This window comes from Rhinolophus sinicus, linkage group LG17 (genome assembly GCF_036562045.2).
Source record: "Rhinolophus sinicus isolate RSC01 linkage group LG17, ASM3656204v1, whole genome shotgun sequence".
NCBI classification, from domain to species: domain Eukaryota; kingdom Metazoa; phylum Chordata; class Mammalia; order Chiroptera; family Rhinolophidae; genus Rhinolophus; species Rhinolophus sinicus.
Window position 1 is genome coordinate 8,910,007 of NC_133766.1, and position 25,682 is coordinate 8,935,688.

The 25,682-nt window shown below is 39.4% G+C and overlaps 1 protein-coding gene across 4 annotated transcripts in view; it reads left to right on the forward strand.

Annotated features, from left to right (window-relative positions):
* Positions 1-8,705: 8,705 nt before the first annotated feature.
* The window catches only part of RASAL2 (RAS protein activator like 2), a 263,139-nt gene continuing 246,162 nt past the window's right edge, over positions 8,706-25,682 (forward strand). For all 4 annotated transcript variants that reach the window (XM_019729474.2, XM_019729562.2, XM_074322349.1 and 1 more), the window contains exon 1: positions 8,706-9,508. In XM_019729474.2, the coding sequence (XP_019585033.1) occupies positions 9,307-9,508 (202 nt within the window). In that variant the 5' untranslated portion in view covers positions 8,706-9,306. The remainder of the gene's footprint in view (positions 9,509-25,682) is intronic.

Consider the following 25,682-nt stretch of genomic DNA (forward strand, 5'->3'; position numbering starts at 1 on the left):
TTAAAATGGAGTAGATCCATGAGTGTCAACGTAGGTAAATCTTGTAAACATATCACTAAATGCAAAAAGTAAAGTTCAGATTATATTATATATACATAAATTTCATGAAGACACAAAACAAAAATTCAATAGAAAAAAATCACCAAAGGATTTGCATATGCACTTGTGGAAAAGATACATATCAACATTAGAATCACCATGATATCTTGGTAGTTGGGAGAGAAAGGGATTGGACAGGGTGTAAAGTGGACTTCAGCTGTATTTACAACATTTTATCTTTTTTAAAAAAAATTGAAGAAAAATTAGTAACTGGCAGATATGGAGTGAGTATTAAAGACAGTAAATATAGTCAACTTTCAAAAAGTCCAGATGGAAAAAAGGAAGAAAAAAGATGGTGGAGTTGACTTGGATGGTGACTTGAGGAAGATGCTGAATTGGGACCTTCCCACCCCCAACATTTTTATTATGACAATTTTTAAACATACAAAAAAGATGAAACAATTATACAGTGAAAATCTATGTACCCATCATGTACATTCTACAAAGAGGGTTTTGCTACATTTGGTTTATCATATATCTATCCAGCCATGAACACAAAAAGGATGTATTTCAAAGAAAGTTGCAAGCATCAGTGCATTCATTGGTTGGGAGCTTTTTAGTTAGATGGGAGAGATGAACACGTAAATTGAGGGAAGGCACCAATGTTGAAAGTGTAGTTGAAAAAAAGAGAGAGAAAATAATTGCTTACGTCCTGAAAGAGGGAGGAGAGTTTGGCTTTTGATAAAGAGGAGGGATCTCTCATTCTCTGAGGCTGAAGGAAAAGATGATGGTGGGATGGAAATGTTGAAAGTGGCTTCAATTTTCCTCCTTGAAATAGGAGACTGAAACATTTGTTGAGAATGAGAATTGGAAGTTGACTAGGTCTTGAAGAGAAAGACAAAAACTAGGTATATTTACCAGAGAGAATGGAAAAGGGAATGGTCAAAGACAAGTTAAGGGACTGACGGAGTCTCTGAGGACCCAGCTGAGCTTGAATCTGTAACAGCACAAGATTCTAGATTATGTGATGTTCTCCAGCCCTCAGCTGTTTGAGAAGGAGGAACAGAAAAGAGCAGACGATAGGAATGATCCAGAGTTGATGCACCAGGAAAGGGTGCAAGGGAATGGAAGAGACTGGTGTGCGGGTATTTCAGAGGAGCAGTCATTAGTCCCAGGCAGGGCATGGGACAAAGAGAGTCTAGGAATTAAATAAAGAGCGCAACAGATTTGAGTTCTCATGATATGGAGAAATGGCCCCTTTGCTGAGCCACAAACTTAGAGAGATCACTTTTTTTTTGTAACCAGCTTCTTTGGTGCCTCTCCAAACACAGAGACATAACTCAGGTGAGAGCAAATTCCCTGTGTTCTCTCCAAAAACTTTGTGGCAGCCCTTACCACATCTCTGCATTTTGGCAGAATCTTTATCCAGTTCAAATACCAAAAATACTTGTGCCAAATTACAATATTTGAGGACCACCTCTCTTATTCCTATAATGCTCAGTCACTGATGAAAAGGAAAATGCTTCTCGTTGCCTATCCTCTCTTTTACCCTTGTCCCCTTGATGGTGTGGTACTTTCTCATTTCTTCAGCTTCTCACTATGAGCCCCCTCTTTCTCATCTCTTCTGCCTATCACTACAAACCCCTTAATCATCCTTTCCACTGAGCCACCGGCAACCATTATTCCATTGTAAATAAAACACTCTACAAGTACGTTCTTAATACTTCTTGGAAGGGTACTCTCCACTTCTTGCCTTGAATTATGGCATCTCCTTCAAGGCTATTATTTGCCCTGCAAATTCTGCTGGTTGGGACTCTTCATTCTCTCATATGCTTTGTTCTGTTGTGCCACAGAGGGAGTTGGTGTGCAGCGGTTGGCTTTTGGCTAATCCCCCCATGGCTATTTGCAGACCATGACTCTTTAACTCTCATATAAAAGCTTATCTATCCTTCTCTCTTCCTTCACCCTCTCCTCTCCCTGTCACTAACCAGCCTCCTGGTTGCTTCCTTTCACTCCCCAAAGACTCTGAGACTTAGCTCACAGTTCTCCTCTTTATTCTGCCTCCTCCCACCATCCTAGGAGTTCAATTACTTAGCTAGTTTTTGTGCTTCCTTAACTCTAGCGATCTTCTTCTCCACGCTGCTTTATTATCTGCTTCCCAGTACCACGTTCTACATCTTGTCATCACTCAGACATTACGCCTCAGCAATCTTAAATTTCAACATCTCATTTTCTGGCTACTAGCTTCTAAATTCCTCGCTCCTCCCTGGCTGTCCTGCTAAGAATGTCCTATTATAGACCAATGGAGAAATGATCAACAAAAGCCTAGATTTCTTATTCTCAATACCAGTAACCAACCCTAATCAATAATGGTGAGAACTTTAGGAATTACTATGACCATCTTTATCCATCTTTAGTAGACAGCTGACTAGGCACATATTTATATTTCAGTTTTTGTCTTTAATAAGAGACTTAAATAGGTCCAGCTATTATAACTGATATCTTGACACCTTTACTATACCAGAGACAAAGCGAAAATGGGCTAGTGTGGGCCCATTGATAAATTATGATAATATTGTTTTCAGGGTAATATAAGGACAGTGGAATCCTTTTAAAAATCTCTCTTCAAATATATGGTGATGGAAGGAGAACTGACTCTGGGTGGTGAACACACAATGGGATTTATAGATGATGTAATATAGAATTGTACACCTGAAATCTATGTAATTTTACTAACAATTGTCACCCCAATAAATTAAAAAAAGAAAAATCTCTTCTCTAGAATCATTTGGCTTTTTTTTTTTTTTTTTATTGCATCTTTTGAGAACTCATTAGAAGCACAAAACTTAGGAAGTGATCATTTTCTTTGGCTAGAGTGAATAACTTGGTGTTTCTATAGTTACTAGAAAAACACAGAAATTAATTTGCTAAAGATTACCCACTTCGTAGACTGTGTTAGTTAATAGATGGTTGGTGCTGTGTATTCCAGGCAGGGCTGGATTATTAAAAAAATAATGGTGTTTAGAGCACTGGCAAAAGCGGAAACACATAAACACACACATAAAAATTTTAAGTTTGATATTTGCCATTTATAAAACAAGTTCTATAGAGGTCATCACTAAAAAAAAAAATCAGAACTTTGTTGCTCTTTATAACACTGCAATTTTTTTTTTTTTTAGTTTACATGGGGTAAGGTGAGGCACCTTATTATTTTCTTTTTTTTTACCTTATTATTTTCAGAGCTTAGAACCTCTAAAGGTTTTAATTAGGCCCTGATGTCAGGGGCCTTTGTGGTTCCGAGTGTTTTTATTCTTTTTGCATTCCTGTAGTTGCATGCTGAGGTGAAGTCATTATTTTGGAGGAGCTTTTGCAGAGAAGAAATGGCTGTTTGAGGTCTGTTTGTCTCTGGCCTGTTCCACTGTCTTCCCAGACAATATTGTCACTGATTTGTACAAACAGTGACCTTCTGCTAGGGACACAGGCGCTCACATAACCCAAGATAATTCCTAGGTCTTTCTTGGTGCCAATGAATGGTGAAGATCAAACTGTTTCTAATTTGTAATCACTATCAAATGTTGCTGTGAGGAGAGTCAGAGATCCTGAAGTTTTCTACCTCAGTTTCCCCGGTTAGAATACTCACTTCCTTTCTTCCTGACCTGCTTCCAAACTTCACGCATGCCACAGCTTTGATTTTCATTCAACTTTTTCCCACCCAAAATGCAATGGAATGAATGGCATCCACCCAACCACTTGGGGCTTGCTGTCTTACTTAGGCTCTGGAACAAAGAGACTGAGAAAGTAGGAAAACAGTTCCTCTTAAATACAGACCTCTTCTAGGGAGTAGAGAATATAGTTTATTTTATTGCATTATATTCTGCTTAAGACTCGGGATGAAGGATGCTGTCTTGATGAGGGACAGACAAGGTTGAAAAGGGGGACATACTGAGCAATGAGGAACAGCTGAGAGCTACAAAGATAGGGCTGTGCTCATGTATAAATAGAAATGTTGCTGCTACCCTGATGAATCAGACCAGATGTTTCTCTGATGTCTCTGTTTGGTCCTTTGGTTTTTTTTAAAAAAGTATAATTTTGCTAAAATTATATGTGGGGCCAAGAATGTGGCACAAATGCTTTAAGCTTAAATAATATGTAAAGGAATAAAATTACCAAGGAAACCTTTATCAACAAGAAAAATATCCATTTAGGAAAGGACAGAAAAAGGGCAGGAAGGAAACCATCAGTTGATGGGGCTGATGAATGGAGATTCAGGAGATCCGAATTCTCACCCTTCTTCTGTCACGAGTTTTGTGACCTTGGGCAAACCATGTCACTTTCCTAGGTCTAAGGTATGTTTATTTTTTAAATGGGGGAGGAGCAAGGGAGAGATAGGGGGTTGCATGGCTGGGTTCATTAAATTGATTTTTTCAGTGCCCCTTGCAGCCCCAAACATCTGGAATCCAACCAGGTTTTCCTTGTCGGTTGACTTGCTTGCTTCTTGGCTTCTCATTTCATTGAGGAGTTGATATGTAAGAGACACCATGGGAGATAAACGTGAATAGCACAAGGCTTCTGCCCTTAAGATGTTTATTACCTAATAGCAGATATTAGAGTTACACAAAGGACTCTACCACAATATATCCTGTGATTGGTTCCAGGATACAGGAACAAATGCCATGGGGACTCAGAGGAGGCAGAGATCACTGCCAGCTTGGAGGACAGGAAAGAACTTGCTGGAGGAGGACATTAGCATTTGATGGGAGGTGGGCTGCGGGGAGGGCTTGAAGGTTGGTGGGGTTTTTTGTAGGCAGAGATGGAGGACATGACATTCCTGATATAGAAATAAGTCGAGGCAAGGGGCAAGGAAAGTGCTGGATGTATTAGGGGACCAGTGAGGCATTTGGGTTAGCTGAGCACAGGCAATGAGTCAGGTAGCAATGGTGGTTTGGGACCCCATTTGGACAGTCCTTTTAGTCTTGTCAGAGCATGCATTTTACTTAGTAGGCAGCAGGGAGATGTTTTCTGAGATTGTATGTGACCTGGTCTGAACTGTATTTCAGGATAATTCACCTACAGCACAGTGTAGGGTGTACTGGAAGTGGAAAGGCCTCAGGGGAAGGACAGCTAAAAAACGAATGCATGCAGGATCCTGGTGAAAGCTAACCAGGCCTGAGCCAGGATGGTGACAGTGGGAATGGAAAGCGGGGGCCGGATTTATGCAAGCTGTGGTAGAGGGGAGGACTCATAGGTCCCTCCATGTTTAAGCAAGTCCGAGGTAGGACCTTCTAGTTCCACTAACATCAAAAGTAAGTTCAAGAAGGGAAGGGTGTTTGGGCAGGGGAAAGGAGTTGACTTTCCATGCATTGAGTCAGAAGTACAGGAAGCGTACTCAGTGGAAGTGTTCAACATTTACAGACTCCTGACTGGACCTCAGTACCGCAGACGGGGCTGGCGATGGGTATCTCAAAGTTGACATTATCCAAATGAGAGCTCAAATTGTGGAAATGAATAGATCACTACGGAACTGGAGAGTAAGGCAGGAGGAAGAGAGACAACTTAAGACAGAATCTTAGGAAATGTCTAAATTCTTCCCTCATGAGGAAGTGGGCACGGTCAATATTACAGAATGTAATCAGGTGGGTGCTACATCATTGTGCCAAGTGGAAAGGGAATATTGAAAGGGAGAGGCTGGTGAACCACAGTGTAAAAACTGCATTACTGTTTCCTGGATGAGCTGCTTAGAAGTGGTGCCTAGAAGGGACTGGCTATGAGAATAGTTGAGAGGTTGTGATGAGCGTTTGTGTGTGTGAGTGTGTGTGTGTGTGTGTGTGTGTGTGTGTGTGTGTGTGTGTGTTCTGACAGATAAATGAAGGTGAAAATTGGACCCAGACCTGGTCCTCAGGTTGTGACAGCCAAGATTCCAAATCTTTATTTTTCCTTAATATTAGCAAAGTGTTTACTCAGAACCCAAGGCCTCTTTCTTTTGGAAAGCTCAGATTATAGCCAACCTTTGTTTTTCGGACGATTACCTGGGGAATTTATGATATTTTTTTTCTCCTCCATAGTTCCCCAATTTTTAGTTTCCACTTGTCCTGGGTCTTGGGTTTGATTCTTGGAGTTGAATTCCGAGGATAATAAATATGTTGATCACCTCTGAAAGCTCAGTGTCTGAAGCGCCAGAGGGAGGAAAAAGGAGGAGGGGGTAGGGTAGGCAGGAATGAGACTTTAGCTCTATTGTAGTTCACACACAAAGGCCTGTTTGCAAACTACAATGTAAATGAAGACGTTATTAGCCAAGGATTTATCTTCACAATAAGATCTGGGTAATTACACCAGGGAGATACCACAGCTATAAATCCAAGTAGGATTAATTGCTTCCCAACAATGCAAACTGGTTTATCACTTTTGTTTGTTTTACTTCAATGTTTTTCTTAAGTGATAATAATTTGCAAAAATTACGAAACATTTACTTTTGGCCCCACAAGTGTTAGAACAACTCCACCTGCCAAGAGTTGGAGGGTGAGGATGGGGTCTCTTAAGGCATCCAGATCTATCAGTGAATTTAAAAATTAGGCTAGGGTTTTAATCTGTCAATTAACTAGCTGTTACCTTAGGTAGGTTGCTTAATAGAATGCCATGCTTCAATTTTTTACATTGGCAAAATGGTAGTTTAAAAAATACTGGTTCTGTTGAGCTCACAGAATTATTGTTCAGGTTGTAAAACTATTTTCTCTTTAAATTATAAACATTAGGCAAATTCCAGACATACTATTACTTAGGCAACGAGATAACCACTGCAGCTCATCTGGGGTCAGGAGGGGAAGGTGAAAGCTGGGACCAGGGTTTGGAGAGTCTGAATGAAGAAAGTAGGATTACTGGGGTTGGCAGAAGCTTTTGCTTCAGTTCAAGGATGGGTGATGCCACTGAGAGAGCAAGCTTGAAAAAAACAAAAAACCCTCTATGTTTCATACATCACTCCTAATGCTGCTTTGAGATAATTGCTTGAGTAAATAGATCCTTTCATATTGACTAATAAAGAGATGCTCAAATTTGTACATCTGATGCCCATTATTTACTTGCTCTCTGACTGTTGTTACCATGACTTCAACAGTAATTTTGTATAAATTAAATGGCTTTAGCTCTGTGTAAGGCTTGGCGCTGTAACCTCCTAGTGGCTTCCACACCTTCCCTTGTCCACTTAAGTATTGAAGAATATAATGATTTCGATTTCGATGTCTGATTCTGGAGTCAGATAGTAAGAAATCAGGGTTCTAGATACTGGAAAGGATCACTCCAAATACATCACTAAGCCACATATCAACAAGTTTAAACACAAAAGGTTCTTGAGGGAATGAAGTTGAAGTAACAAACGTCATTGAGCCATTGCTGACCTACCTGTACTGGTGGTTTATTTGCCACGTAACCTGACTGTTCCTCAGTTTCCTCACCTGTTACACAAGAGGCAGGTGAGATTATCTCTAAGGTCACTTCCTGCTTTGAAAGACTATTACTCTAAATAAGGGTTTGGAGGAAATCACAAAATGCATCCTCATAGCTCTTGATAAGCCCAAATAACACAGCAGGACATCACAAAACTAGAACATGAAAATGTCCCTTGTAGTCTCTGTGCCAAGTAGGGAGAAATGGAAATGGTGGTGGGGGGAGGGGGAGGAATAAACAAAACCCCCAAAAAGCTGTAAAAAAAGAAAGAAAGAAAGAAAGAAAAGAAAAGAAAAGAAAAGAAAAGAAAAGAAAGCAACATATACTGGTGGAACTCCTGCTCCATTTTAAGTAGCCATGTTCAAAAAGTGTTGAAGACCTACTATGTGCAAGGCACTCACTTGTTACTTTTCAATGTTTTACTTTGCCAGAAATCTCTTCAATCTGAGCCGGTGAATACCGCCTTGGGTCGGCATAAAATTAAAGCCAAGGTCAAGGGAGACAGAGTCTACAAATAGACCAAAAATAAAACGCAAGTGACATCATTAGAGGGGAAAAAAGCCAACATATTGCACAAAGATCAAAGGCAAAAAAAGAAAAACATGTTTGGTTAGCACTGGGCATTTCATGTGCTTGCGAGGCGCGTCCATCCATCCACACCACACTTCTTAACCATGCTATTCCAAACCGATGACACGTCCAGCTTCAGCGCGGACAGGGCGCAGAGCGCTGATCCCACACAGATCCCACAATCCTAGACCCCGCGCCAACTCTCCTCTCTGGGAAGGAAGGCGGCGTCCCCCCCGCCCCCCCCCCCCCCCCCCGCCCAGGGCGACTGTGCAATAAAGCAGCTTCTCCAATCTCTTCGTCCAATAAGAAATATTGGTCCAAATAAGTAAGGACACAAATAAACACATAAAAGGGAAAGGGTGGGAGGAGGGGAAAGGGAAGTTCTCTGCCTTTCTTTTCAAATTTCCCGCACCCCTTTTCCTCCCCGCCTCCCCACGCCGCCTCCACTTTCAGCAGCAGCTCCGGAGCCCGACCACGCACGGCAGGGCGATCCGGGAGAGCGTCTTTGGAAAAGGAGGCGGGCCTGGCCCGATGAATAACTCGGTGTCCGATTTCTCCTGCCTGCGGTGGTGGTTCCTCCTCCGCTGGGTTGCTGGATTGCACACGCGGCCGGCCGCTCGGCCCTCGATTGCTCCGGCCTATCACCCTGGGATGCCGCCTGCCGCCGCCAGCGCCGCGGCTGTCGGGCTTGTGGGATCCGCGGCGGAGCGGGAGCCGGAGCCCGAGCCGTGGCCCGAGAGTTAGGGGGGCGGGTCGGCTCATTCCTGAGGTGGCAACTGAAGGCCGGAGGGCGAGAACCCGGGGCCGCCGGGCCCCTCAGGCTGAGGGATCGGACACTCGCAGCTCCTGAGGCGGCGGCGGCGGGAGCCGGTCAGAGGGGGCGGCCCCTGGCGGCGACGCCCCCAGCCCAGCCCCATCGGCCCCGCTTCATCCCCAGCGGCTCTGAGGCGACTGGCTGGCGAGCCGCTCCCCCGGGTGGTTCCTCGTCCCCTCTCCCTCCCCCGGGAGAGACCCACACCTGAGCCCGGACCCACCCTCGGCCGGGGCACCCTGGAGCCGCCTCCCGGCCTGGGTCCCGCCCGCCGGCAGCAGGTGGGCAGCAGCGCCCGCGCGGCCCGCAGTGGGCGGCGGGGAAGGAGCTGAGCCGCGTCCGCGCCGCCTGCCGCGCGGGTCCCGGCCCCGCCGCCGCGCGCGCCTCCGCCCCTTCCCGCAGGCAGGGCGCGCCGCCCCGCCGCCGCCGCCTCGTCCCCGCGGGGCACCATGGAGCTCTCCCCGGCGTCGGCAGGAGCCGCGGAGGCGCTGTCCTGGCCGGAGATGTTCCCGGGACTGGAGTCCGACTCGCCGCTCCCGCCGGAGGACCTGGACGCGGTCGTGCCGGTCGGCGGGGCCGTGGCTGGCGGCATGTTGGACCGGATCCTCCTGGAGTCGGTGTGTCAGCAGCAGAGCTGGGTCCGGGTGTACGGTAAGGACCGCAGGCCGGCGCCGGGGCTGGTGTGGCTTCCCTGCTCCGGCTGAAGCGCATCCCCAGTCCCAGCCCCATCCCTCCTGGGTCCGTGTCCCACATCCCTTTTCGTTCTCGGGTGCATTTCTGACAAGTGTGTCCAGCCTGGCCCTTGGGGAGACACAGGTGACTCAGTGCGGTCTGTGGACCTGCTCGAGCACCTGCGGTGAGTTTAAGGTAGAGTTGGGCGACGCAGCCTGAATTCACAGGCGAACTGTCAAGGCATCTTCGCGAAGGTCTGACGGAACACACCGTGCAATCGAGTGAACGGCGTTTCATTGCTTCCTCTCGATGGAGGCGAGGCTGGAAACCAGGGCAGGGAAAAGCTCAGAGGATAAGATAACGGTGCAACAAAAGGAAAGAAACCCAAAATCTTTCTTTGGTGGCCACAGACTCACCTGTCACCTCTTTCTGCACCTCTCTCGCCAGAGACGCCTGCTTGGTACTCGCCCGGGGGGTGTGGGTTGTTTCAGTTGCACTGTGATTGCTGCTGCTCTCCGTGCAGTGGCTGGGATGCGACTCAGCAAGTTGAAAGTGATGAACACACTCAAACTTTCCCTTTCTGCTGCGCTCCCGGGAACCAGCTCTTTAATTAAAGCTGAATGGGGGGATCCCACCAGGGTGAGCCTTGTGGCAGCTTTCGCACCAGGCTGGTTTTGGAAAACACTGGTAGCCCAGGGGTTTCTAGCCCAGAAGGGTGGCCTTCCAGAATATTGGAGCGTCAAGGTGTTTAGGTCACACGAACACACCAGACATGAGAACGTGGCTGAGCCCAGGAAGGCCAGTTGGCAGCTCCTGGGACCAAACGCAATGCTAAGATGTTACCTGCAGTCATGGGCGTCTAAGCCTATAGGGATCGAGTACATCAGGTTTTCTTCCTTCATCCTCCCAACAGGGTATGTGTTTACTCTTCAAGAGTGACCACGACTTGCAAGTTGTTTCTCTAGATAGTTCAGTTGATTTAAAGACGTGGAGTCTGTCACTATCAGCAAGATCACAGAACTCGGAGTCCAGAGATTTGAGTTTTTGTCTCATTTCTGCCCGTAAGGTGGCTGTGTGACTTGGAGCAGATCGGGTTTCTCTTTTAACCTCTGATTCCTCATCTGTACAATGAGTGGATTGGATTCAGTCATCTCTTACTGACCCTTCCCGCTCTAAAAATCCAGCAGTTCTCACAACCGGTTCTTAAGGGTATATGTATGTACCGCTTTGTGTATTGCTTGGTGCTTATCAGTGTTTCTTGATGTTATTCCAATTAACTGAAATAATCAAAGCCAAAAAGTGGGAGATGAGGCAGGGTCACCCAGTTCATTCTCAGCAGATTAAAAACTGTGGTGCCTGAGTTTCCATCCACTTGCTAATTCCACTTAGCTGAGAGCTTATAGCAAAGGTTGATGAGACTCTGAATTAGAGTATACATTGTGGTTACAACATTTTCCCATTCTGTCTTTCCTGTCTTACACCCTTCCTTGGCATATTGTTCTTATTTACTGTTTAGAAATACTACTTTCTTGCCTCTAAAGCATCTCATCCTGGATACTAGCTTTTCCGTCTTTAGTTTCATGTAAATATTCCCCAACTCTGAATGACTCTTTGCTTTCCCGTGTTCTTAGGTAGTTTTTAAGTTGCCTGTTGTCTAACTCTTTGAAAAGCTTTGAAGTAACATTAATAAAATGTGGAAAATCAATTTGGAAAACACTAGTTCATTTTGGGTTTCTTGTTTACTTGTTTGTTTTGGGTGTTCAAAATCCTGATTGTTTTGGAATATCTAGGTTCTTCTACACAGTTTAAAGAGACTTTGGTGAGCGTAGTCTAATGTTTTTTAAAGAAATCCAGAAACTGGGAAACCTAGTCGAGAGTATACAACTAGGGGTTGAGAACCTGGGTTTTCATTCTGGCTTTGCCACAAATTGGTTGTCTAACTTTGGACAAGTAATTTTAACTCCGTGGGTCTAAGTTTCTACGTAAAATGTGGAATCTGGAGTAATTGGTATCTATGGTCCATTTTAGCTTAAAGTTGTCTGATTCGATGGCTTCCCCTATTATTTTACCTACAACTTGGCCTACCGATTCCAGCCAGCTGCTTGGGGCCAGCCATCAACCAAACCTTTTAATGCATTTAACTCATGATTATCAGGGGATCCTGGGGAAACACTTTTATCCAACGAGCTGAGTTTTGAAAGAAGGAATGTTGAGGGCAGATGTATATTTGTTTGGAATGTTTTCACCAGATAGGAGGATGGGCATGGGAGTCTTGCTCAAGGCTAGCTCATTCACTTTTGAGACTTAACCTAAAATAGCCTTGTGGGTTTTAAGATAGGATGCAAAATAGGGATCTGTGTTAAGTGCTGCTGTCTTCTGGCTGTGGTTCACAGCCTCGGCAACACACTTGTGTTTGAAATCAGTACACAAACAAGCAACAACAGAAGTGCCCTCCTCCCCCAAGAATATCTTAACAGAAACTTTTAGAAACAATATTTTATTAGTTTGTCTCACAAAATTGGAAGGTTAGGCACTATTTTGAGTTTGCTGTCGATAGGTCTCGATCTTTGGCGCACACACACACATCTATCTACCTGCCTACCTACATACCTATCTCTCCAGAGTTTTGTGCATTGCTATGATGGGAAAACTTTTTTGGAATATGTTCAGAGTTTTATAATGGATGGATCTATATTTAGAACACGAAGAAATGCGTATCTTTGAGACAGAGCTAAGAGAAAACATTTATGCTGTCCTATCATCCTTCATTTTATTTTAGTTGTAAAATGTTTCATTTATTCTATTCCAGTATTACAATAAGTTATGCCCGTGGCCTGTCAAGACTGTAAATTTTTGTTTATCTTTGTATTCTTGCCTTGCCTCCCCTCCTGTGTGTCCAGCAGATTTGGTATTGGTACCTTGCTCACAGTAAGTCAGCGTTTGTTGAATGTTGATCCATCTATGCTTTGACCATCCAGAGCTCAACCTGACTGATTGTATGGGTGGCAGAGTAGCTTAAACAAAGGCATGCCACAAACAGCTAAATATGGATGCAGAATCCAAGAGCATCAAATGCAGAACATTTTTCAGATATTTATAGCCTCAAAGCGAAGTCAATTGGCTGAAAAAGCTCAGCAGCCTAGCAAAAGGAAACGGGAGCGGCAGAGCCAGCCTCACTGTCTGTGCTTTCTGGTAAACAATGAGAACATTAAAATTAACTACTTTACCATGAATGGATGGCCAGTGTGGGACACCCTTTGGGAGAGATTTAAGAGACCAGCCTCTCACAGTGCCTGCACTACAGCTCAGCATCCAGCAGTACAACAGGTCTACGAGCGTATGCACAGATGTGCTTTTGGATAGTTAGTGGGGAAATACAGTTATCAAATCAAGCAATCACCAAGAAATCCTATAGTTTTTAATTTTAATAATATCAGTAGGACTTATCTAAAATATTCAGTTAATAAAATGAATAACATCAATATTACTGCTTACCATTGGGCTAATATATAGCTTATCGTTTACTGATGACTGAGAGGGACCTGCTGGAAAATTTCTAAAGGCCGATACTGTTTCAGCAAGCAGAAGAGAAAGGGAATTAATTGTACTGCATCAAATACCATAAAATTCTAGAAATGTGGCAGTGGGAATTCGGTAAGAATTTCTCATGAACTGGGTATGTGTTGACCGGGGCAAAAGTCTTATCCTTTGTAGTAAATAACATTGTATATACTTCAAGACAAAGGAGATGTATTTTGTTACATTTTTAGAGACTATGTCTCTATATTTACTTAAAATGTTGCAAGCAGTAACAAGTCCAGGAAGTTTTTTCATTTTGGTCCAGTATGAATTAGAGGTGACTAACTGGCCTTATGCAGAATGTTCTTAACATAGTTGACTTTGAATATTCTCAGAAAATCACTGATACTTGCATGTCTTAAATATGTACCCCATGATTCCTGTTTTGTTTTAATGTGTAAATGGATTATATTGTTCAGGCCAAACTAAAAGTTTTGTGTGCTCTAGCTAATAGCTTGCTAGAAGAAAATCAATGAATGTGTATCCTATACATCCCAAACCATGTTCATGTAACTTAAGTGTTTTAATTTCCTCAAATAATGTTAATTGAACTTCTACAAATGAGTGTTAATACTTCAGGAATTCTTGGGACCTGTAGCTTGAATTCACTACTTAGGATGTGGCCTTGACTTTGAATGTTGACACAATTTCCCATGATCTCCAAACACATTTTACACACATTAGGAGTAGACAGTTCTTCACTGAAATAAGAGAGAAGTTCCAGGAATGCCTAGGCTGATACTGTTTGTTTTAAACCATATTGATTTCAAATAGCGCCCACCCCCTTTTTTCTTCCTTTGAGAGAGAATTTGTAAGTCCCATTTAAATCATATGTTTTATTAATGTTTACAGATTAAGGGCAATTCCCTTTCTAACCTAGTATTTAGTATTTTTCTATCCTTTATCATGTCGATGTATTGCTATTTCCTTTTCAAAGAATGAAAACACTTTTTGAAGAATGAAACTATATATCCACAATCTCTTTTCCAAAACCATTTGGACCAGAGTGTTTCAGAATTCAAGACTTTTTGATTTTTAGCAAATAGAGTATAGTGACATCAGTGATAGCAGTAGGACTTACCTAAAATATTCAGTTAATAACCCCTTACTGGGGCCTGGAGCAGCACCCAGGAATCCTCCTTGTTAATCTTTCTGCAGTTAAACAAATGAATATTCCCACTGAGTGTGCTATAAGACCATAAATAGTGTTATGGCAGTGCAGGTCCGATTTTACTGCTAAAGAAGTTATGAAAAAAAAGTTTTCAGAACACTTTGGATTTAGGAATTGCAGGTATGGAACTGAGGACCTGTACAAATTTTCTGATGTGAAAAATATGACGTTCTACAACACACCTATTTATTTGAGAACAGTTTGTTTGCGAGGATTGCCTTTATTTTTTTTTCAGATAAATTCAGTGCATGTACTTTAAAAATGTTGTACAGTGTATCCTATTATGTTGAATGGAATAAATTTCTCTGATTTGCTAAGGAAAAGAAGGGATTCACGTGACAAAGAAAGTAGGCTTTACTGAAATTACTAAGGAAATGGTGGTAAGGCAGTGGTTTCTAATGCTTTGTTTCATTAGAAAGACGAGGTAAGTTGAAGCAGAGGGTTTATATAATTGTTCTTTGCAGGTTGCTGTCTTCAGTAGCACAAAGTGATTTGATCACCTTTTAAGTAGGTGAACCACAGAAAAGCATTCAACTAATGACTGAGTTAATCCAGAAAAAATTCAGCTGTCTGCTCCCTTGTCCCTCCCTATTGGAATAACTTTTAAACAACCAGGGAGATGTTTGGTCTTGTTAACCAGGAAGAGGAGTTTGAAGGGTGCTGAGGGCACTGCTGCAACTGCTTCACCCTGTCTGGGCAGACGGATAATTGCTCTCTGATGTTTGCAAAAACACCTTTCTTCCCAAAGGCTATCAAATGCTTCTCAAGACCTGTAGGTAGAGTATCCTTTACAAATTTAATGTAGCTTATTTTCTAGTGAGAAGGCAGCCATCAGGAAACACAGGATATGGAAATGGTAGGGAAAGAAACAAGAAAAAAGATATCCAGAGATGCAGAACAGTAGTATTAGTGGGTATACTACACACAAAAGAAATAAAAATTGAGCCCTTGAAGGCATGACAGAACTTCATTTGCTAGGCTGTGATGCAGAAGTTATCCTCTTCCTTATCTTTCCAGCAGGGTTCAGATGTTGGGAGTCTGAGTTTTACCTTCCCTTACCAAGTGTTGGTTACATTAATTAGTTGTCTATGTCTACTTTGCTCATCAGCGTCCAATTTAGATTCTGATTTCATTCTTATTCCTTTATAAATTGTCTTTGGCCTTGCTCAAATTCTATCCATAGGGTGTCATTTTTAGTAGGCTTTTTGAAAGTACCCCCAACCCCACTCCTGAGCCTAGGAGATTGGGAAACCTTGGAGACACTGTTTGGGAGAGTGAAAATTTAGAGAGGAAAATATTTAACATAATGCAACAAAAAATTCAGAAGAATGGTGTGGAAAGTTAAAAAGAAACTTTGAAGTTGACAGTCCTAAATGCTTTTTTTTTTTTTTTTTTAAACCTTTGTTTCCTCATTAAGGAAACTGGCTCAGGAAGTTTAGCTTATTCCCAAAATGGTAGACAAATTCCAGTTTGGCCGGATTAGAACTCTTAACCTCAGATTCCTCAGCCTCCTGTTTTAGCTTCTAGGTCTTACTGTTTACCCTTAGGGAGATGGCCTTTCAAAGCTGGAGGTCAGAACACTCCACAGTGAGAAATACCAGATTGTTAGTTTCACAGTCTTTAAGGGAAATGCTGGAAGTACCATTACCTAGGTAACAGAAAACAAAAATGTACAAAACATCCAGAAAGTAGGAGGATGAGAATACTCTCATAGTGATCCATCTGAGGTAGACTAGAGGACAGATCAGATATTTTCATCTCTGTTTTCCTAAATTCTTTATGCATGAATTCTATGTTCTGCGGTTGGAAGTGATGTTTGAAAGAAATTTGAATGTTTCATTTTTGATGCTTAGAACCCTGGAAAATACCTAATACTTTTCTATCTTTCCTTTTGATTTCTAAGCTATCTGATTCATGTCATTGAAAAATTAATACCCTTTTTTCTAATTATGAATATAATCTCTGCTTAATGTAAAGGATTTGAATTACAAGAAAATTAAACTCCCCTGTAAATCCACATCTCAGAGGTAACTATTCTTTAAATTTTTTTGTGTTTTATTCCAGTTTTTTTCTGTGTACAAATGTACTTTTTTTGTACATATTTGGTATCATGCTGCATGTATTTTACATCCTGCCTTTTTCTAAAGGGTATTTTATGCTTTTGAAAATGTTTAAAATTTTAAAAATATATTTTGTTTTTAAATTTGACTTTCAAAATAGGTAATATATTTTCCTCTTTCAAAATTCAAAAGGTATGAAAGGGTGTCCATGAGGTCTCCCTCACCCCTTCTCCCTCGCCCCTTACTTGCCACACAGCACTCTACACAATCAATGTGTGACATTCTTGTGTATCCTTCCATACCTATTCCATGTACACAGAAGCAGATAAATAGATAAGTAAAATCTCTGTCAAGGGTGAGGTCCAAGAGACGTAGTTAAAAAAAAATACTGTCATGTATTTTGGAAGGTTAATGAAATCGCTGGGGGAGACCTGCAAAGGAGGTTGGCTGGGAGTTGTAGTATCTGGAGCCAGTTGTGAGTTGCTTTCTATCTGAACTGATATAATTTTTACTGGGCATCTGCTCTCTTCTTCTTTTTGTCATAAATGATAACCCATTATAGGAACTGATCTGCACCTTGTGTTACCCCTCTTTCACATTCCCCCTTCTTCACACACACTTATTAATACATCTTGCATGTATTTTCCCGTCAATCTATAACGCAGTTCCTCATTCTTCTTATGGCTGCATAATGCCAGGATAAATCATAACTTATTTAAGCATTTTCCAAGTTAGGCTGGTATAAGTGATGGTACAGTGAATAATCTTGAATATAAGCTGTTTTGCGTGTGTATGTCTATAAGAAAAAAATGTGGAATTGCTAGGTCAAAGATATTCCAAAATTGCTCTTCTCAGGGGTTGTACCTTAATATATTTCACAAGCAGAGTGTGAGAGTGCCTCAGTCTCCTCACGGAGGGAATTATCAAGATGTTTTGAATCTGACAATCTAAAAGACAAAAAATAATCTTAGTTTAATTTTAATTTTGTATATTTCTTACATTAAGTGTGAATATCTTACAAAGGCATTTAAATATGTCCTTTACTGTGAACGGTACATATCTTTTGCCCATTTTTAATAGGTTGGATCTTTTTTATTTTCTTTTTTTTTTTTAAACTTTTTATTGGGGAATATTGGGAACAGTGTGTTTCTCCAGGGCCCATCAGCTCCAAGTCGTTGTCCTTCAATCTAGTTGTGGAGGGCGCAGCTCACTGGCCCATGTGGGAATCAAACCGGCAACCCTGTTGTTCAGAGCTTGCGCTCCAACCAACTGAGCCATCCAGCCTCCCTGGATCTTTTTCTTACTGATTTATAGGAATTCTTAGTATGTTAAGTAACGAGCCCTTTATCTGCCATGAGTTGCCAGTATTCTTCCTTTGTCTTTTTTCCTCCTCTATGAAGAAATTATTTTTATGCGGTTGAATGTATCAGTCTTTTCTTTTATGACTTTTCGGTTTTATGTCATAGTTAGAATGGCCTTTCATATTCTGAGGTTATAAATGCTCCCATGATTTGTCTAGTACTTCATTTTTACCTCTTTGCATTTAAATCTTTGATCCATTTGAAATTCATCCTGGCATAAGGTATGAGATACGGGTACGATTTCATTTTTAGAAAGATAGCTTTTCAGTTGTCCTAACATCATTTGTTGAATAATCCATTTTTTCCCCACCCATTCAAGATGACTTCTTTATCCTTTACCAAATTGCCATTTGTATTTTAGTTTATTTCAAGATTTTCTACTCTGTTTTATTGGTCTGTCTATGTTCATATGCCAGTATCACACTATTTTACTACCGAGCCTTTATAATATGAAAATATAGTTTGTTAATGACTCTATCATAATTTATCTAACCATTATCCTACTTTAGACATTAACATTTTAGACATTAACTTTAGACATTAGCATTTAGACATTAGCATTTTTCAAAATTTTTATGTTAACAGTCCACTGATTATCTTTGTGCACAAGTCTTTGAATTGAACTTCTGATGTTTTTCCTTAGGCTGAATTCCTAGAAGAGTATGTTTTTAAAGGCATGAGACTTACTGCCAAATTGGTGTGACCTTCCTGGAAAGCAATTCATGCTACAAGTATATGAAAGAATGGCTCACAATTTTAAGCTCTACTTCTATGTTACAACTTTCAACATATTGAAATATGTTTATGTAGATTTCACATAGTGCCTTTAAACATTATTTAGCTCATATTAAATGTCCTCAAAATTCTAATGCTAATAAGACTGCCCTTCAAAAACTGAGTTGCTTTTCCAGTGGTACTCCTTTTGATTAATGGCATATTTCCAAGTGAATGAGAAAAGGGCATGAGTATAGAGTCAAAACAGTTGGTCTGTTAAAGGTCAAATCCATGACCATGGTCTTATTTATACTATGTTAGACTCTCCAACTGAAATAACCTGACACAGACGTATAATGCTTTTAGATACTCTAAGAAGAACCTAGTTGGTGGCTTTCATCTCAGCTGTTCATGTCCTCTTTCTGCTCTTTGTTTGTCAGAGTATTAAGAAGGAATTGCCATTCATGGAAGTTTTTCTGGTTTGAACACTGGTTCACTTAACTTTAGCTAGATGAATGACTGAGGTGTATACCTTATAGAGTACTGTGTTAATGACTGAGTTTTTAGCCTGGAGTCGATTTAGGTATGTTATAGGTAAGATTATGATAATGTCAAACAAAGCCAAATTCAAAGAATGGCGATAAGAACTAATATCAATGACAAAAGTATTAATAATTAAAAATCTTCAGAAAAAAAGGACAGGAATAGGAATTGGACTCTGAAAAATCATGGTTTATATAGACCATTAACCAGCTAACCGTATTTTCTTTTTTTAAGGACTTTGTATTTTTGGAACAGATTTATAATCATAGCAAAATTGAGCAGAACGTACAGAGATTTCCCATGTCCCCACACATGCATAGCTTCCCCCATTTTCAACATTTCCAACAAGAGTGGCACATTTATTACAGTTGATGAACCTAATTAACATGTCATTATTACCCAGTCTATAATTTGCATCAGGGTTTACTCTTGATGGTGTACATTCTATGGGTTTTGACAAATGTCTAATGACATGTATCCACCACTATAGTATGTCATATAGAATATTTCCACTTCCTTAAAATTCCTCTGTGCTCTTGTCTATTCATATCTCTCCCCACCCTCTGCCCTATACCCCCTGGCAACCACTGATATTTTTACTGCTTCCATAGTTTTGCCTTTTCCAGAATGTTGTATACTTGGAATCGCACCCAAACTTTCTTTTACCAGTTACTGTTTTGTTTCGTATGTAATACATACTCATAAGCTTGCCTTGTTAAATCAGAAAATAGCAGACTTATAAAGGAAAAAAGTAGTTTAACTTTTAACAATGATATAGAGTAGTTTGAGAGTGAAGAAAAAAATCCAGTATCCAGTTAATATTGTGAAGGTTTGTAGGAAATTTTGTTTGAACTAAATTTGGGAAGGATATAATGTGTAAATATTTTGCTTTCATATATTCCTTAGGCTGACTGTGTATCGTGTTTCCCCCAAAATAAGACTGGGTCTTATATTAAGGTGTGCTCCGAAACACGCGTAAGGGCTTATATTCAGGAGATGTCATCCTGAAAAATCATGCTAGGGTTTATTTTCCGGTTAGGTCTTATTTTCTAGGAAACACAGTATTTATAAATTTCAAGAATACCCCTGAGAAAACCCAAAGCCTTTCTAGTGCATGTTCCTGTTTAGAAATGGACCAGTTTTATCCAAGTGGATGGTGATTAGTCTATAGCAACAGACAGACCTTGAAAAGGATGGCCAGTATCATAGCTGCCAACTAACAAAAGACATGTTTCAGTATCTAAAAAATTACTACCTTTAGTATTTTCTCATTTCATAAAAACTTCATAGTAGTTTTTCTTTTTACAGAAATGAAGATTTATGTGCTAATTTCAGATCTAGCTTGATAACATGGTTAAGAAAAAAATAGTATCATATGTGGTGATTCCTACTAATATAGAAAGATATTCCAGAGGATTTGATATGGCCATATTTCCTGCGGTTTTGTTCAGGTCAGAAAGTCCTAAGTAATTCTTTTGCAAGTACACCCTAAAGCAGTTTAAGAAGAAATTTTAAGTTATTTGCACTTAAGGTTGTGTTTTTGACAAGGTAACGTATAATGAATGATCCTTGTAGCTTATATCCAAATTTTATTTTTTATGACTGAGTAATATTCCATTGTAAGTGTATGCCACATTTGTTTATCCATTAATGTGTCAGTGGACACTGGGTTGTTTCCACCTTTTGGTTATTGCGATGCTGCTGAACATTGCTGTGCAAATATCACCTAGCTGTCAGTTCTTTTGGATACATACCTAGGAGTGGAATGGCTGGGGCTTACACTGGTTCTGTGTTTAACCTTTTGAGAAACCACCAAATTTTTCCGCAGCATCTGCACCTTTTTACATTCCTACCGGCAATACACAAGGGTTCTAACTTCTCAACATTCTTGCCCATGCTTCTTATTTTCCATCCTTTTTGATTATAACAATCCTGGTACGTGTGAAGTGGTATCTCATTGTGATTTTGATTTGCATTTCCCTCGTGAATTAGTGATGCTGAGCATCTTTTCATGTATTTAATGGCCATTTATATATTTTCTTTGGAGAAATATCTATTCAAGTTCTTTCATATTAATTTTTGGTAGATATGTTCATATTTTTCAAATTGTCAGTGACAGTGTTAATTATCCTATATATTAATCTTAACTCTAATAACAGTGACAATCATGAGCATAATTATAACAACAGCAATGACAAAGTAACTTTTTGGGTGCTTACTATATTAGCCAGGCATAGTTCTAGATGCTTTTATGCCTATTAATTTATTTAATCTTCGTAACTACTCTATGACGTAAATACTATTATTGTTCTCATTTTATAGCTAAGGAATCAGAGGCATAGAGATAGAAAAGAACTTGCACAAGACTATACAGCAAGTAAGTGGCTAATGGGGGATTTGAATCCAGGCAGTTCACTCTTGACTTGGCTCTTAAGTGCTGGAGAATTTGGCTTCTCACATGTAAAAAATACAAATGCTTATTATAAAAAGCACTCAGTGTGATGTTTGTTCATTTGAACCCTGAAGCTGTAGTTTACGTATGTGTTTTATACAGCACTATAACTATAAAATAATGACATTGGATCTGCTGGATATGCTTTGGATGTCATGATGTTATTGAACATCTTCACAGAGTTGTTCAAGTTCTATTAACTGTAGACAACATGAGAAAGCTGTGTGTGGGTGAGTGGTGTGAATACGTCTATATTTAAAAAGATTAGACAAAGTCTGTTAGCTGTCTAATATTTATGTATTTTTAGCGGTAATACAAAATATGAAAATAGGTTTTTTTCCCCTATGATATGCCTTTGTAGACCTCTTATTTATTTTTAATCAATCCAGTGATAATACCAAAATTTAAGAGACCACACAATCTTAAGAACCATGAGCTATATTCATCTGGGACATAGGCTTCATTTATTCCAGGATTTACATTTCAAGCACTCTCCACTTTATTATTTGTAATCCTAAAGAGACTCTACTTTTATAGAAGCAGGTAAACCCAAACAATGATTGCAGCTTGACCATGTAACAGACATTTTAGGGTACTCACAGAATTCACAGTTTTTCCTAAAAGCCCGGGAACATGGCTTCTTGGTGGGCGTGAAATTTAGACTCAGATCGTCAATTTTATGCAAAAAGTCTGCTGAGATTTTGACTGGGGTTGTGTTGAATCTGTAGATCAATTTGGGAGAGGATTGTCGTTTTAACAATATTAAGTCTGTCCATCCAGGAACACAGTACATTTCTCTCTGTATTTGTCCTCTTTACTTTCTTTCTACAAAGCTTTCAGTGTACTCGTCTTGAACATATTTTCTTTGATTTACCCCTACGTATTTCACAATTTTTGATGATACTGTGCATTATATGATTTAAAAAAAATTAATTTTCAATCATTTGTTGTTAGTGTATAGAACTACTGTAGATTTGTTGCCTTTTTTGTTTTGTATCTTGCAAACTTGCTAAATTCACTTGTTATTTCTAGTGTGTTTTTTGTAGATTCTATTGGCTTTTCTATGTAGAGAATCAACTACATTGTCTAGAGATAAAGACAGTTTTACATCTTTTCCAATCAGGATGCTTTTTTTTTTTTTTTTCCACTTTTTCTTGCCTGATTGCATTGGCTAGAACCTTCAGGATAGTGTTTAATAGAAGTGGTGAGAGAAGACATCCTTCCCTTCTTCCTGATCTTAGGGTGAAAACTTTGAGTCTTTTACCATTTAAGTGTGATGTTAGCGTTAGGGCTTTTTGTTTGTTTTGCTTTTGTTTTTTACATGCCCCTTGAAAATTTGAAGACATTCCCTTATATTCCTACTTTCTTGAGTGATTTTTTATCTTTTAAAATCAGGAATGGTGTTGAATTTTCATCTAAATGCATTTTTTGCATCTATTCAGATGATCATATGGTTTCTTTTCTAGTCTGTTAATATTAATTACATTGATTTTAGAGTCTTAAACCAATTTGCCATCCTGGCATAAATCATACTTGGTCATGATGTATTATTACCCTTTTTATTGTTGTTTAGTTTGATTTGATTTGCTAAAATTATGTTAAAGAGTTTTGCATCTATATCCATGGAGGAATGTTTGTTTCTAGTTTTCTTGTGATATCTATTTGGCTTTGGTTTCAGAGTGTGCTGACAATATAGTCTGCATTGTAAAGTATTCCTTTCTTTTTAAATTTTCTGGAAGAGTTTGTGTAGAATTGATATTATTTCTTTGAGGTATATTTGGTACAGTTTATCAGAGAAGCTATCTAGACCTGGACTTTTCTTTGTAGTAAGATTTTTCACTTCAAGTCCAATTTCTTTTTTAGATATAGGGCCATTTAGGCTGTTCATTTCTTCTTGATGAGCTTTTGTTCTTTGTGTCTTGAAGGGTTGGGTTCATTTTGTCTAAGTTGTCAAATGTAACAGCATAAAATTGTTTATAATATTTTCATATCTTTTTAATATCTTTAGAATCTTTAAAGATGTTACCCCTTTCATTTCTGATGTTATAAGTTTCTGTCTTCCCTATTTTATCCCCCATCAGTCTGGTTTAGGTTTATCAATTTTATTGATCTGAGAATCAGCTTTTGGCGTCATTGTTTTTTTCCTATTTCTTTTATTTTTCTTTCTTCCTTCCCTCCTTTCTTTCTTTCAAAATTGCATTGATTTCTGTTCTAATCTTTATTATTTCCTTTCCTCTGTCTCCTTTGGGTTTCATTTGTTGTTCCTTTTCTAATTTATCAATGTAGAAGCTGATACCATTGATTTGAGATCTTTTTTCTTTTCTAAGAAAGGCATTGTTTGTGCTATAAATGTTCTTAGTACTGCATTAGTTGCGTACCACAAATATTTTGTGTTTTCATTTTCATTCAGCTCAAAATCATTTCTTGTTTCTCTTTTGGTATCTTTTTTGGCACATGGGCCATCTAGAAGTGTCTAATATAGTTTCCAGATATTTGAGGATTTTCTAGATATCTTTTTATTGCTGATTTCTTATTTATGGTCAAGGATATACTTTGTATGATTCAAATCCCTTTAAATTTACTGAGATTTGTTTTATGGCCTGAATATAGTATGCACGTAAAAGAAATGAGCATTTTGCTATTGTGAAATGGAATGTTTTATTACTGTCTGTTAGGTCCAGTTGGTTGATAGTGTTGTGCAAATCTTCTATATTCTTTCTGATTTTCTATCCATTATTGAGAGAGATTTGTTGAAGTCTTGGCTATAATTGTGGATTTGTATTTCCCCCTGCTGATCTATCAGGTTTTGCTTCATGTGCTTTGAAGCTTTGTTATTAGGAGCATAAACATTTTAATGTATTATGTCCTGATGAAGACATAACAGCCCTGTTACAAAGGTAAGATAAGTATGGTTCTCATTTTGTAGCTCCATAGCATATATTGAAGGATACTTTTTAAGACCTTGGAATGACACTATTTTGTGTTTTCAAAGATCGAAATAGTCTCTTTAACTTTTTCTAACAGAGTTAACTGGAAACCTTTGAGTAATAAAGTAGCTGATACTACTGTAAATAGTAATCTTTTTGATGTTTTGACCCAAGTAACTTTTGGGGCTACCATCTCAATCAGGTTCAACTTTTGAGATGAACTGAACTCTAATCCATTCTGTTTAAACATTGTATGATGTTTTCATAATTTAGTTAAAAACGCCCTTAAATATACCTTCCAAATAACTAGTACACCTGTATTTTTAAAATAAAGTTACTTATATTTAAAAATAAAGTATACCTTGAGTGAAGGAAATAGCAAGATCTTATAAATAAAACACAATTATGATTTGGAATATGATACTTTCAAGTTCTTTTACTGTATTACAGAGAGTCAGAGCAGGATCCCAGTTACTTTCTTTCCCCAGTTTTTCACAAATTACCTGTTTCTTAATACATTTTGAAGTTTTTCAGCTGAGTGTCATCAAACTTACTGTTTTCTAGTTTCTGAGACCTACCCTAACCGCTTTATGAAAATCAATATAATATTTTCTTTATATAAGGTCACCTTCAGAAGTTTTGTGAATAAATTTTTTCCAATTTCCTTTTAATGTTCTTTAAAAAAAAAGTGTTTTGTTCACTAAGGGATTAAAAACATATTTGTGTAGCTCTTGGTCGTGTATGATATGCATTTCCTTTCCTTTTCCTCCTAGCAACTTTGTGAAATAAATAGGGTTAGAAGTGAAGAAACTGAGTCTGAAGCAGGTTGTGACTTGCTCAGAGTTAAAGACTCCAGTCCAGTGTTCGATCTACTTTCTACTAATAGAAATCAAGTAGTTCTGCTTTCTCTTTGTCATTTGTCGTCATTACACTCTTTCCCCTGAAAACCTAGACTTATTTCTGCTTTGTTCATGTTTCTCTGTATACAGCTTAAACAAAAAACTAAACAAAACAAAAGAAGAAACAAATAAAAAACCCTGTCTTGCTTTTTCATCTTTAGCATTTTTCACTAACCTCACTTCATTTTTGGTTTTAGTTTTCCGGATACTGTTTTTCATTTCTGGGTTTCTTTGGAAGCTTTTAGGGATAGATGTTCTTTAAAAGCTAAGCCTGGCTCTAGGGCTGCCTGGTTTTTATTTGTGGTACTCTGTACCTTGAAAACAAAGGGCACCTTAAGTCTTCTCAAAGGAGCATGAAATCTATGGAGCTGACTCCTGTTGTTACCTGCTGAGAAAAATCAGTGACCGAATGTGCCACCAACCTGAGGCTCATGGAATGCTCATCTG